The 12512-nt window shown below is 36.2% G+C and overlaps 1 protein-coding gene across 1 annotated transcript in view; it reads right to left on the bottom strand.

Moving 5' to 3' along the window:
* LOC126183816 (intermembrane lipid transfer protein VPS13A-like) overlaps positions 1-12512 on the bottom strand; it is a 681615-nt gene that overhangs the window by 231188 nt on the left and 437915 nt on the right. The window contains exons 37-38 of the mRNA XM_049926066.1: positions 11289-11542; positions 10408-10541 (exon numbers count right to left, since the gene is read on the bottom strand). Of these exons, the coding sequence (XP_049782023.1) occupies positions 10408-10541; positions 11289-11542 (388 nt within the window). The remainder of the gene's footprint in view (positions 1-10407; positions 10542-11288; positions 11543-12512) is intronic.

Raw genomic sequence — 12512 nt, 5'->3', positions numbered from 1 at the left:
CCGAAAGCTTGTGAAGTTTAAAGCAATTGACACAGTTGGTAACCTGAGAACATTTTATTCAGAAAATTCTATGTTCATCATAATCCAAATTTGCACGTGGCTAAAATTAGCTTTGATGTAATATGACACACACTTTCAGTTACACCATAAAATTGCTTGAAATTATTTCTTTTCTTACCTGTCATTTTACTTACATTTGCACTGTCAACCTTCATCACCTGATAAAATTTTTTGCTTTTGGCTCCCTTTTTAGAAGTTATTCCAACCATTATTAATTTTTATTGAAAGTCAGAACAACCTCTTATTATTTGAGAAACAATAGCTATTGTGGCGGATAGGTAGCATGAAGTAATTCCACAAATCTTGATTAAAAAGTATCTCAGTCAAAATATGGCATTATGGTACCTCATTTCAGACAACCAGTTACACTTAAAGATAACCAGCCACCATAGCTGATGTTACTGATGGTGTGTGCTCAACTCAAGGTAAACCAGTTCAAATCCTGGTGGTAGAAGAAATTTTCACCACCTGTATTTGGCTTGAATGGTGAGGTGAGATAATAACATTAAGCTCCTCCTCACCAAACATTGCACTACTGTCCTGATATAAGATCCAAATTTTCCCATAGTGTCATGGAGTAAGGGCATATGAGCATAGGAGACTACTGATGGTGATCCATCCATTTGGTCATGATGTAAACCCAATGGCCCCTTAGTGCCATATAGGATATATGCTAGGACCTATATATATATATATAGAGACACACACACACATTCATAACAGTTGCTTATACTCAACAGACACACTCAACACAGAACTCACATTTCAAAAAGGAAAGAAACCATTGTGTGCAAAGGAAGAAAAATGTTTCCAATTTTACTTGTACCTAAAATATGATGTTTTATATAATATTAATGAATCAAAACATTGATAGAAATGTATTAATGACTTTTAGAATACTTTGAGTAGACATACCTCAATTTCAGATTTGTACTCTCATAATCCAATGCAACAATTTGACATAAATAACAATATTGTGTCAAATTTTTAGCATGGCATTTTTGTACTAGTAGTGATTATTGTATTTGTATGTTTAGCCCTATTGTACTCATGTCAGACCAGTTCAAGAAATATAATATAAACATGATTTGCATATGAACAGAACTGGCAATATATGAGGGACCCAGATTTTTATTTTGCTGCACATTGAAACTGACTTTCAGCACAGTATGAAATTATGTAAGTGTTTATTTTTCATTTACTGCAGTAATTACAAAATATAACAATTTTTGACATCAGTAAGTGAAAATGAGCAAGTTTAGTTATTATATTATGTGAACCCACCTCACATCAAAGTATGTACACTGAGTAGCACGAAAAATGCAACATGTGTAATTATCTATTTAATCAAAGCATACCACATTATCCTATTTTTTAGGTGGGGTATGTCATTGACACTGCTTTGGGGGGAAACAACGAAGCTATGATTTTTTTTGTCACACTTTCCTCAATTGTTTGTTCCTGCACAACCTGAAAAAAAAACATCACTAGTTTAAAGACAATAATGTTATCCTGCTCTAGTAGTACTTATTGCTGAACCTTTTATTATTCCCCTTTCAGTCACACATCACCTAAGATTTTTCTGTGATTATTTTAATCAGCTCCCTGGAGTAAACACGCTGAAATATGCCATAAAGATGGTACAAATCATGTTGCTTTGATGAAAGATGGTTGAAGTATGCATTACATTGCAGAAGTGTTGAAAACTACACCTTCTACAATTTCTAGATCGATAGCAAAGTACTAGAAGCCACACAAGGAAACCAGCATCCAGTCCACAAAGAGCAACACATAGAAGTGATTACCACTTCTTACAACTTCAAATTCTCTGTAACCATCACATCTCCACAGTTGAAACACAAAATCAACTTTATCAAGTTTGAGTGGTCAAGGTTAGTGCAAGAACCACTCACAGCACAACTGGAGAGTACAATAATAATAGCAAGTGTTGTTAACTGGTGAGTAATGATACAGCCTGTGGTCACCTGTTTGTAGAGAGAGGATTTGGAGAAGGCCTGGTGAGAGGCATTCATTTGCACATTTTCATTCATAATGCCTTTTCAGGATGGTTATGATTGTCTGGGCAGGAAACAGTATGACTGCAAGGACAGAGCTGGTCTTTGTGGACTGTTGGAGCATTACAGCAAATTGGTATGTGGAGAGAATCCTTTCAGCGCATGTCATGTATTTTGCACTATGTACTGGTGCTGGTTTTACACAAATACATTACAGCACATGGCCATATGTTGCACGTATTGTGCAAGACTACTTGGATGAAGCACACTTTCATATTATGATTCCTCAAGAGCTTATTCCAGCATTAATCAGGAGCATGCCTGAAAGGGTAATACACACTTTTGAAGATGGGAAGAGTAGGGAACAAAAACAGAGGAGCATTACCTCTATGAGCTTCCTCAAAATTTGCTTGAAGTGTCAATCCATTCATGTTACTTCTGTATCTCTGACTTAATTTGTATATAATCACCGTTTTTCATGTTTAAAAATAGATTTATTTTAGAAATTTAAGTTTTGTGTTTCTTATCAGTAATTGTAACAGATAATTTGATTTACAAGCTGTAGTGGTTCGCCTGCTTTATTTTCTTTGTTTGTTGTCCTTGGTGTCGACATACTGTCTGAAGAAACTGGGGTTGGATGTGCAACTGCTGTCTACTATACGTGATGTAGCCGACAGATGCACAGTTGCATTTCACAGTCTTTTACTTTCACTTTTAACAACCCCCCATATATGCATTTATATGGACAGTGCATTATTGTTTAACTTTTGATTAGTCTCATTAATAGTTTGCAGGGGAATATCCACTTACTGCTACAATAGTTTACTGTTGAATGTCTATGTGAAGTAAAAACATACCCACAATGTCCACAGTTATTTCGGAATAATCAGATACATATGGAGCAGACACTGTCATTGGTTTAACACACAGCCTATTGGTGTCGTTCTAACCATCACAAGTTACTCATCTGAAACTCGGTTGTGGACTGGCTCTCTCATGACCAAAAACCGGTCCTTATTCATCATCACAATAATAGGTACTGAAACTCATTCGGTAAATAATGTGTACAGTTTGGTTGATACCCTAGCAATGATGCCAACTAGTCGCCATTACAAAAGAAACTACCTCAGCTGAAGCTGGGCAGAGTATCAGAGGGTATTGGCAGTAACAGATAGTGGTCGGTCCAACAGTAAGTGTTTCACTGAATGTTCCTTTTTAATAATATTTTGGTGGCATCACTAATGGTAATCATATTATGATGAATCAGACATATGATTTTATTTGTGCAGGATAAACAAAAAAACATTTACGAAAGTTTTTTGTTTGTTATTTAGACAATAATATACCACTTCTAACACCAAATGAGGCCATGGCCTCCAACTCTGGATGAAATGATATCAACAAAGATAAGTATACCCATAGGACTGATGGATTTGGGTATCTACTAATGGATGTTTGATTAAATTCCAGAAAATACAGATAGGTTGATATCATCCAGATCATGGTTTTTCCTGTAGCTGCTGGCTTACACTCCTCCCACACTGGTATTTTGGAGCAGAATTCTTCTTTTCCTACTTTGGTTTCCCTCTTGATTTGTTTGTAGGGTTCCTTGTGTTGCTTTATTGCACCATTTATTTTTCTACAATTATATGACACTCTTATTAAATTTAGTTGATGAAAGGAGAAAAATATAAAAATGTGGCAAATAAAGCAGGTGAAAGGGAATACAAATGTCTAAAAAGTGAGACTTACAGGAAGTCCAAAATGGCTAAGCAGGAATGGCTAGAAGACAAATGTAAGGATTTAGAAGCATATTTCACTCATACTACCTACAGGTAAATTAAAGAGGCCTTTGGAGAAAAGAGAAACAGCTGTACGAACGTCAAGATCTTAGCTGGAAAACCAGTCCTAAGCAAAGAAGGGAAGGCAAAAGGTGGAAGGAGTATATAGAGGGTCTACACCAAGGAGATGAACTTGAAAGCAATTTTATAGAAATGGAAGAGGACATAGTTGAAAGTGTGTGAGAAAAATCTGATACAGCACTGAAAGACATAAGTCAATAAATAAATAAATAAATAAAAGCCAAGGCCCCAGGAGTATACAACATTCTCTCAGAACTACTGATAGCCTTGGGAGAGCCAGCCATGACAAAACTCTTCCACCTGGTTTCCAAGATGTATGAGACAAGTGAAATACCCTCAAACTTCAAAAAGAATATAATTCAAATTCCAAGGAAAGCAGGTGCTCACAGGTGTGAATATTGCCAAACTATCAGTTTAATAAGTCATAGTTGCAAATACTAACACCAATTATTTACAAAAGCATGTAAAAACTGCGAAAAGTCAACCTTGTGAAAGATCAGTTTGGATTCCAGAAAAATGTATGAAGACATGAGGCAGTACTGACCTATCACTTATCTTAGAAGATAGGTTACAGAAAGACAAATCTAGTTATAACAACCATAGGCACAGAGAAAGCTTTTGACAATGTTCACTGAAATTATATCTTCGAAATCCTGACAGTAGCAGGGGTAAAATACAGTGAGCAAAAGGCTATTTACAACTTGTACAGAAATCAGACGGCAGTTGTAGGTGTTGAGGGGCTTGAAAGGGAAGCAGTGGTTGAGAAGGGGGTCAGATAAGGTTGCGACCTATAGCCAGCACTCTGGCATTATTCAGTCTGTCAATATGCACATTGCGCATGCAGTAAAGGAAACAAAAAAAAAAGTTTGGAGTAGGAAGTAAAGTTCAGGGACAAGAAATAAAAATTTTGAGGTTTGCCGATGACATTGCAAACTTGCCAGAGACAGCAAAGGACTTGGAAGAGCTGCTGAATGGAATGGAAAGTGTCTTGAAACAAGTGTATAGGTGACATCAACAAAAGTAAAATGAGGATAATGGAATGCAGTTGAATTAAATCAGGTGATTCTAAGGAAATTAGGTTAGGAAATGAGACACTTAAAGTAGTAGATGAGTTCTGCTCTTTGGGTAGCAAAATAACTGATGATGGCCAGAGTAGTGAGGATACAAAATGTAGACTGGAAATGGCAAGAAAAGTGTTTCTGAGGAAAAGAAATTTGTTAACATCGAGTATGGATTTAAGTGTCAGGAAGCCTTTTCTGAAGGTATTTGTATGGAGTTTAGCCATGTATGGAAATGAAATATGGTGATAAACAGCTTATACAAGATAAGGATAGAAGCTTTTGAAATATGGTGCAACAGAAGAATGTTGAAGATAAAATGTGTAGATCACATAGACCATGAGAAGGTGCTGAACACAATTTGTGATAAAAGAAGTTTGTGGCGCAACATGACTAGAAGAAGGAATTGGTTGGTAGAACACATTCTGACACATCAAGAGATCATCTACATCTATCTACATTTATACTCCGCAAGCCACCCAACGGTGTGTGGCGGAGGGCACTTTACGTGCCACTGTCATTATCTCCCTTTCCTGTTCCAGTCGCGTATGGTTCGCGGGAAGAACGACTGTCTGAAAGCCTCAGTGCGCGCTCTAATCTCTCTAATTTTACATTCGTGATCTCCTCGGGAGGTATAAGTAGGGGGAAGCAATATATTCGATACCTCATCCACTTGTGCACTGCTGACACACTGCTCGGTGGCGGAAGGAGACTACGCGATTTAACACTATTCAGGTACTAAAACGCGATGCTACAACTCTCAAATACTATAATACGCCCGAAATTTATGAAATAAACAATGCAAGTACCAAAAACACGCAAAGAAATTAAGAATTAAACTATGTAACAAATGAGTGAGCTAGGAGTATACGACTTGCTGCTGCAGCTGCTTATCCAACGGCGGCAGGGAGCACACTGACTGTGACCAACCGACACTGGCCGTTCAAAACCAAAATAGATGACAGACGACTACGCGAATTTACACTATTCAGGTACTAAAACGCGATGCTACAACTCTCAAATACTACAATACGCCCGAAATTTATGAATTAAACAATGCAAGTACCAAAAACATGCAAAGAAATTAAGAATTAAACTATGTAACAAATGAATGAGCTAGGAGTATACGACTTGCTGCTGCAGCTGCTTATCCAACGGCGGCAGGGAGCACCAACAATTTGGTGTTGGAGGGAAGAGTGAGTGTGTGTGTGTGTGTGTGTGTGTGTGTGTGTGTGTGTGTGTGTGTGTGTGTGTGTGGAGGAGGGAGGGGGAGGCAAAAATTGTAGAGGGAGAACAAGAAATGAATACAGTAAAGCAAATTCAGAAGGATGGAAGTTGTAGTAGTTATTCGGAGATGAAGAGGCTTGCACAGGACAGAGCAGCATCAAACCAGTCTTTGGACTGAAGACTGCAACAACAATGATACCCTTCGATCTCTAATTCTGCTGGTAACTAAACTATATTAGTTACTTGAATTTTAAATTTTGCAACAAACTGTTTGACCATAACCCCTGTGCATGTCAACTTTTTCCAACATCACCCCTCTTATGCTGTCTTTTTTATTGTTCTAACTCTGTCTAAATGCATCAAATGTGCAAATGTGTGTGAATTCCTAAGGGACCAAACTACTGAAGTCATCGGTCCCTAGACTTACTGACTACTTAAACTAATTTATGCTAAGAACAACACACACACCCAAGCCTGAGGAAGGACTTGAACCTCCAGTCGGAGGGGAAATGCAATCCGTGACATGATACCTCAAATTGTGTGGCCACTCTGAATGGCAATGTCACAAATCTTCTCCTCCTTTTCTGTGATTTTCTTATTTTTGTAACGTAGTTTACAATTCCAAGAAAAATTCTCATTGAATACCCCATTCTCCTTCCCAAAGCAGTTGCCTCAATAAAACCACACTCAAAAATTTTCAGAATATACTCCCATTTTAAATAATCTACAGCAACATTCACAAGTGTTACATATGGCTAATGATGTAATGGAATGCTAATGATGTAATGGAATGGAATGGAATGAAAAACTACATGATGATTTATGAATGTTTCTTTTGTGTAAAATGACAGTCAGTCAGGGTAACATTTTATCAGCCTGAGTGTCTTTGTACCACTTACGACTTTTTTTTTCAGATCGTTGCTGCTTCACATAATCATATTATTTTGTACTAAAGTTAACAGTTTCAGTACCGCTATGATTTCTAGTTACTTGTCTTTCCAATTTCCTACAAGCTCTTAGGATTGTGATTATCTTTTAGATGCACTGGTTGTAAAGAGAGCTACTGGTGACAGGGATTTAAGTTGAAAAATGCCAGGTCAACACAAATATCTTGGTATTTCAAAGTCAACCTGCAGTAATGAATTAACACTATTTGTTTTTACTTCCTATTAACACTTGATATCCTTCAGGCACAATCTAAATTTACCCAGAGCATTGGAGACAGGAAACATTCTGTTTCTTAAGACTGGTCTAAAATTATCCTGAATGACAGGTACCAGCATTAAAACTGAAATTTTGCTCTAATAAGCCATAGGTAGTATGCATTTCTGCTTTCCAAAGCACTCAGTAACTACACACATAAAATGTTGCAATCTCTGTTGTGATGTGTAATTTAGTTTGTGTCCAGTTTTTTTAAGGTGGTACAAGTTTACCCCAACTGCCTGTAAACCTAGAAATATATCTGCGAGTATGAGAAGAAATCTGCACTTATCACACCATTTTACCTTACTGAATGCAACACTGACATATTTACACTTAGATTATATTTATAAATCTCAATTTTTTTTAAATAGACTGTAGTAATTGTTTATGCCCATAATATTCACAATTATCACTTGTGCACAGTTTGCCAGCAATGTGCAAAAATGCTGAACTAACAGAATTCACAGCAGGTATACTTAGTCTACAAACTGACAGCAAACAAACAACTAAGTTGTATTATCATATCATTGGCTCTCAAATGCATCACAGGTACAACTGGTGCATTAGTCAACTGCACCCAACTTGTTGAGGTGTATTCATACCTGTTGATACATGGATGGATGCATAGTTTCCTCATATCATAGGATATTTGTGTGGATGAACAATAATTCTCACTTCCCTGTGGGAGCGAAGTGGGGTGGGGGGGTGGGGGGGGGAGGAGCTTGTGGCTTCAAATCAATAAATTGTAAACTGGAAAACAATAAATACAGCAGAACGGCTAAAAAATGAAAATAAGAGAATAAAAAATTCATATTCAGCCATTAAATTTCAATGTATAGTAAGACAGTGGAGGTTATTCCATTACTTAATATGGTCTCATATCATAAAAAACCTGCAAAAAATTTGTTCCTGTACAAAATGCGCTCCATGGGAATGACCATTATCACACAGAATTATGTGGGCTGTTCAAAAGAGAATGATCATAATTTCTTTATGGTTAAAATTTTTCTGGCTTAAGCTTTACCTTATTATATCCTGTCAGCTTAACATGTAACAAACATGATGAACCATTTTCAGTTTTGGCACTCCTGGTTCCTGCCTACAAGAGGTATGCTAGCTCAGACATTTTCAGTATCCTTCACTGCATTAATGGAGGTGGCGGGCAATCAGAAATATGCAGCTTTGAAATTCTGCTTTTGTCTCAACAAATCTTGAGCTAACACTTATGCAATGTTACAGGTGGCCTATGGAGAGTCTGTTCTTCCTTACAGCACAACTCAAAAATATGTTAAAATGTTCACATGGGAAGACTATCAATTTCAAAGGAAAGTTGATCCAGCGTTCAAGTTACTGCTCTTATGGAAGAAACTGTCAGTACTGCAGCTGTCTTTGTGAGACAAGATCAACAAATAAAGTTATTAACACAGTCTGAAATAATCGACAAGTTGGTGATAGAAAATTTATGTATGAGATATGCTTATGCACAGTGGGTTGCGAGACTGCAGATTTCCAAATGAAAGAACATTCACATGAAGATTTGTGTGCAGATGAAGCTGATGTCAGAAAAAGATCCATAGTCACTTTCAAAGGTAATCACTGATGTTGAAACTTCACTGCATCATTTTGATCCTGAGAGCAAACAACAAAGGTCTGTGCAGAAATCTCCTTCATTACCAAGTCCAAAAATAACAGAAGTGGCTGTTTCTGCTGGGGAAGTTATGTTCACCTCATTTTTTGATATTCATGGAATGGTTTATCAGTATGTTGTTTCTACACACACAGAAACTAGACAATAATGCGGGGATGTCCTGAAAACTTTACAAGCCCATATCAGGTGATAAGCACCACATATCCATAAAACTGGCTAAATGCCATATAGTTATATTGTACAGCTTCACGCTGCAAATGTTGTTACTAAATAGCTAGCAAAAATCGATCTGAAGTGTATCCCTCACCATCTCTGTAGTTCACATTTACCAGTGTGACTTTTTTCCATTCCCTAAAATGAAGAAACATCTTTGTGGGTGGCATATCCCATCATCCGAAGCAGTACAGACGATTCTGAAGGATCTTTCAAGATATGGCTTCTAGTATGTCTTAGCAGACTGGCAGAAATGCTGGGATAAGTATATCACATCCAAAGGAGACTGTTTTGATTAGGACCATCAAAATTATGAGGATGAGGATGATTGTTCTTATACCACACTATTCATTTATTACGTATACTACATTTAGAAATTGCACTTGATATCTCATAGATATATGTCAATTCACTCTAATCAGTTCATTCACCAATTCTCCAAGTTTTTGTCTACATTAGTGCATGGAGCATGATCTTCAGAATGCTGACAATGTATATCAATATTTCGTATCTTAAATTGATGACTAATTTATGGTACTTGCAGTCATGTTGCTCAAAATACACATTCTGCATTTAACAATAAATATCCGTTCAAAAATTTTACTTCTTCAAGGATTCTATCACTGCTGTATGCTTTCATCACACTATACTGCTGCATGAAACCTTCTTTTGCAATGCCTATTACATACCTATTTCACACAAGTCAAATCACAATGAGTTCGGAAGGTTACTCACAGAATGAAACGCATGCACCTACAATTACTGCATAACATAGGTTAATTCTGTTACATAAAATAATTGCAACCAATATCAGTGACTTCCCTAAGTTAGTTGTGAGGTTATATTTTTGTGATACAACCAATAATGTCACAACATGAATAACAATATTGCAATAAAGAATATACAAGTACATTTTTTCTGTATAGCCATGGCATTAGTGCTTCATCACCATTATCTAAGAATGTGATCAAACATGTATTATTCTTAGGTTAATTAGAGCACCTGTGCTTCGCACTGTCCCTCCAATTTTACTCATTATATATAAGTAAGAGATGACATATTCCAGTTTCATGTGAAACACAATAGTATCACTCTTCACATCTGCAATCAAAATCACTTACCTTTCCATATCTGCATCTGATTCATGTTGACTAAAATCCCCAAAGCCTGTGGTTGACGCAGGGCTACTGGGAAGTGAGTCTGATTTATCATAGGCTGCTGTCATCAGTACCTTGTCTTTCCCATCTGGTGTTGTCTGGTAAAAGTGAAAAATTAGTTTATCCATTGTATTCACAAATACTTGCTTCAGAATGTAAACTGTGTCCACTGTCTGACCACATTTCTTCTTTAACACTAGTGTAATTTACAGGCTATGGCTGGACTATGTCTTTAGATTCAAAACAGAATTAACACAGTGTTTGTTAAGCAAATTACATGTTTCATGATCTTTTATTTTATTAATTTTTCTGCAGTTGGACCTATGTGTCAATGACTATGTCGTAATTTAATAACACAACAATTGTGTGCTGTTAGAGCGTCACTATCATTATGTATGTTATTACTGTCATAACTTTTATAAAATAGTTCTGTTCAAACAGAGAAGAAAATATAAATTTTTATTTTGAAAAGCAAATAGCCAGTGGAGCATGAGAAGAAAGTTTTCCACTGTTTATGTGTATATACTTGTACATAAATAATTAATTTTATTTTGGCCTTATAATTATGAATGAACAAGTCAGCGTTATTCAATAAAAATATCTTATTGTTCCATCAATGAAAATTTTCAACAGATTTTTTTCATTATGTACACCTTCAGCTATTGCAGCAACCACATAAAATCACTTCTTACTACATACCACTTCTTAAACAAAAATTACACAACAGTTACCACTTACAATTGATCATGACACTGGACATATTACATTTCAATTAATACTTACAGATTACTAGTAAATCTCTTTTTATTTATTAAATATATTACTATACTGTTTTAGGCACCCACCTCTGTCTTTGTTACCAACTGCACAGTTGATTTGGGACCCAAGTAGTTATATAAAGTGAGTGGACCTTCTAGTTCAAATAGTCTTCCATTAGACATTGATGATGGACTATGGGTGAATGCTTCCAAAAGATTGTGAAGGATCTCAATAGAAGATGGCGTCAAGAGAACTTCAAAATGTTCATTTGTATCAATCATAATGTATGTTGCAAACCGATCTGGTGACTCAGTTTCCAGACCTGAATCAATTGAATCATCTGCAACAATAAAAAAATCAGATTATATGCATAATTTATCTGAACACTTAAAACAAAGTTCAAGTAATGAATAAGAGAGAAAGAAAACAAGTTAATTGAATCATAGCCCCATAGGTGACTGTATATGAAGGATATGATGATACAGTCAAATGGAGTGATTTCAGAGAGTGAGGGGATTTTGGACAGTATGGTTTATTTGCTCTTTTCCACAGCATAGCAATTAACTGCTGCTCATTTTCATTTCCACAGGCCAGTTATTTTAAGTGTGATATTGTATTTATCACTTTCTGTGTCTTTTATTTTGGGTCAATTGTTAATATAGGTAAATATCTAATGAACAGTCTCATTGTTGAAAGTTCACACAGTATCATCAAGTGGCAACTTTCTATTGTTGTGGCCTGTGGAAAAGTATTATAACTGCAACTGTCAGTGAGCTCAGTAGCCTACAACACTGAGACAATTCCTGTAAAAGTTTGTTGAGTTTTTCACGTACAGTTATAAAATAACAATGGTTTTTACAAAATTGTGTACTGTGTGGGGTGATTTCGGACAATGCTGGGAATGCATAAAAGCAGGAAAGGCATTACAGGATGGTGTAATTATGAGCCAGAACTTTTTTATAAAGCTATTCATGATATTCAGTGGGGCAAATTATCTTATAGGAAAGCATGTGATTTGTATGGTATACTGATCGACCCTATAAAATAAGGTGTGTGAAATATATCCAGAAACTTGGGAGGACAACCAGTACTAAATGAGAAAGAAGAAGGAATGTTGAAGCAAGGTATCTTCCAGGCTGCACACTGCATATTTAATGAAAGGCTCTCTTGATAAATCTGGCAAAAAAGATAGGATCGTTTTGAAAAATTGACCAGGAGAGGAATGGCTGCACTTATTTTTCAAGTGCCATTCAGAAGATACCTCCATTCTCTTAAGTAAGAATATGAAAAAAGCTAAAACAGAAGTGAAC

The sequence above is a fragment of the Schistocerca cancellata genome, chromosome 4 (genome assembly GCF_023864275.1).
Source record: "Schistocerca cancellata isolate TAMUIC-IGC-003103 chromosome 4, iqSchCanc2.1, whole genome shotgun sequence".
Lineage (NCBI taxonomy): Eukaryota > Metazoa > Arthropoda > Insecta > Orthoptera > Acrididae > Schistocerca > Schistocerca cancellata.
This window is presented reverse-complemented; position numbering and strand designations above follow the sequence as displayed.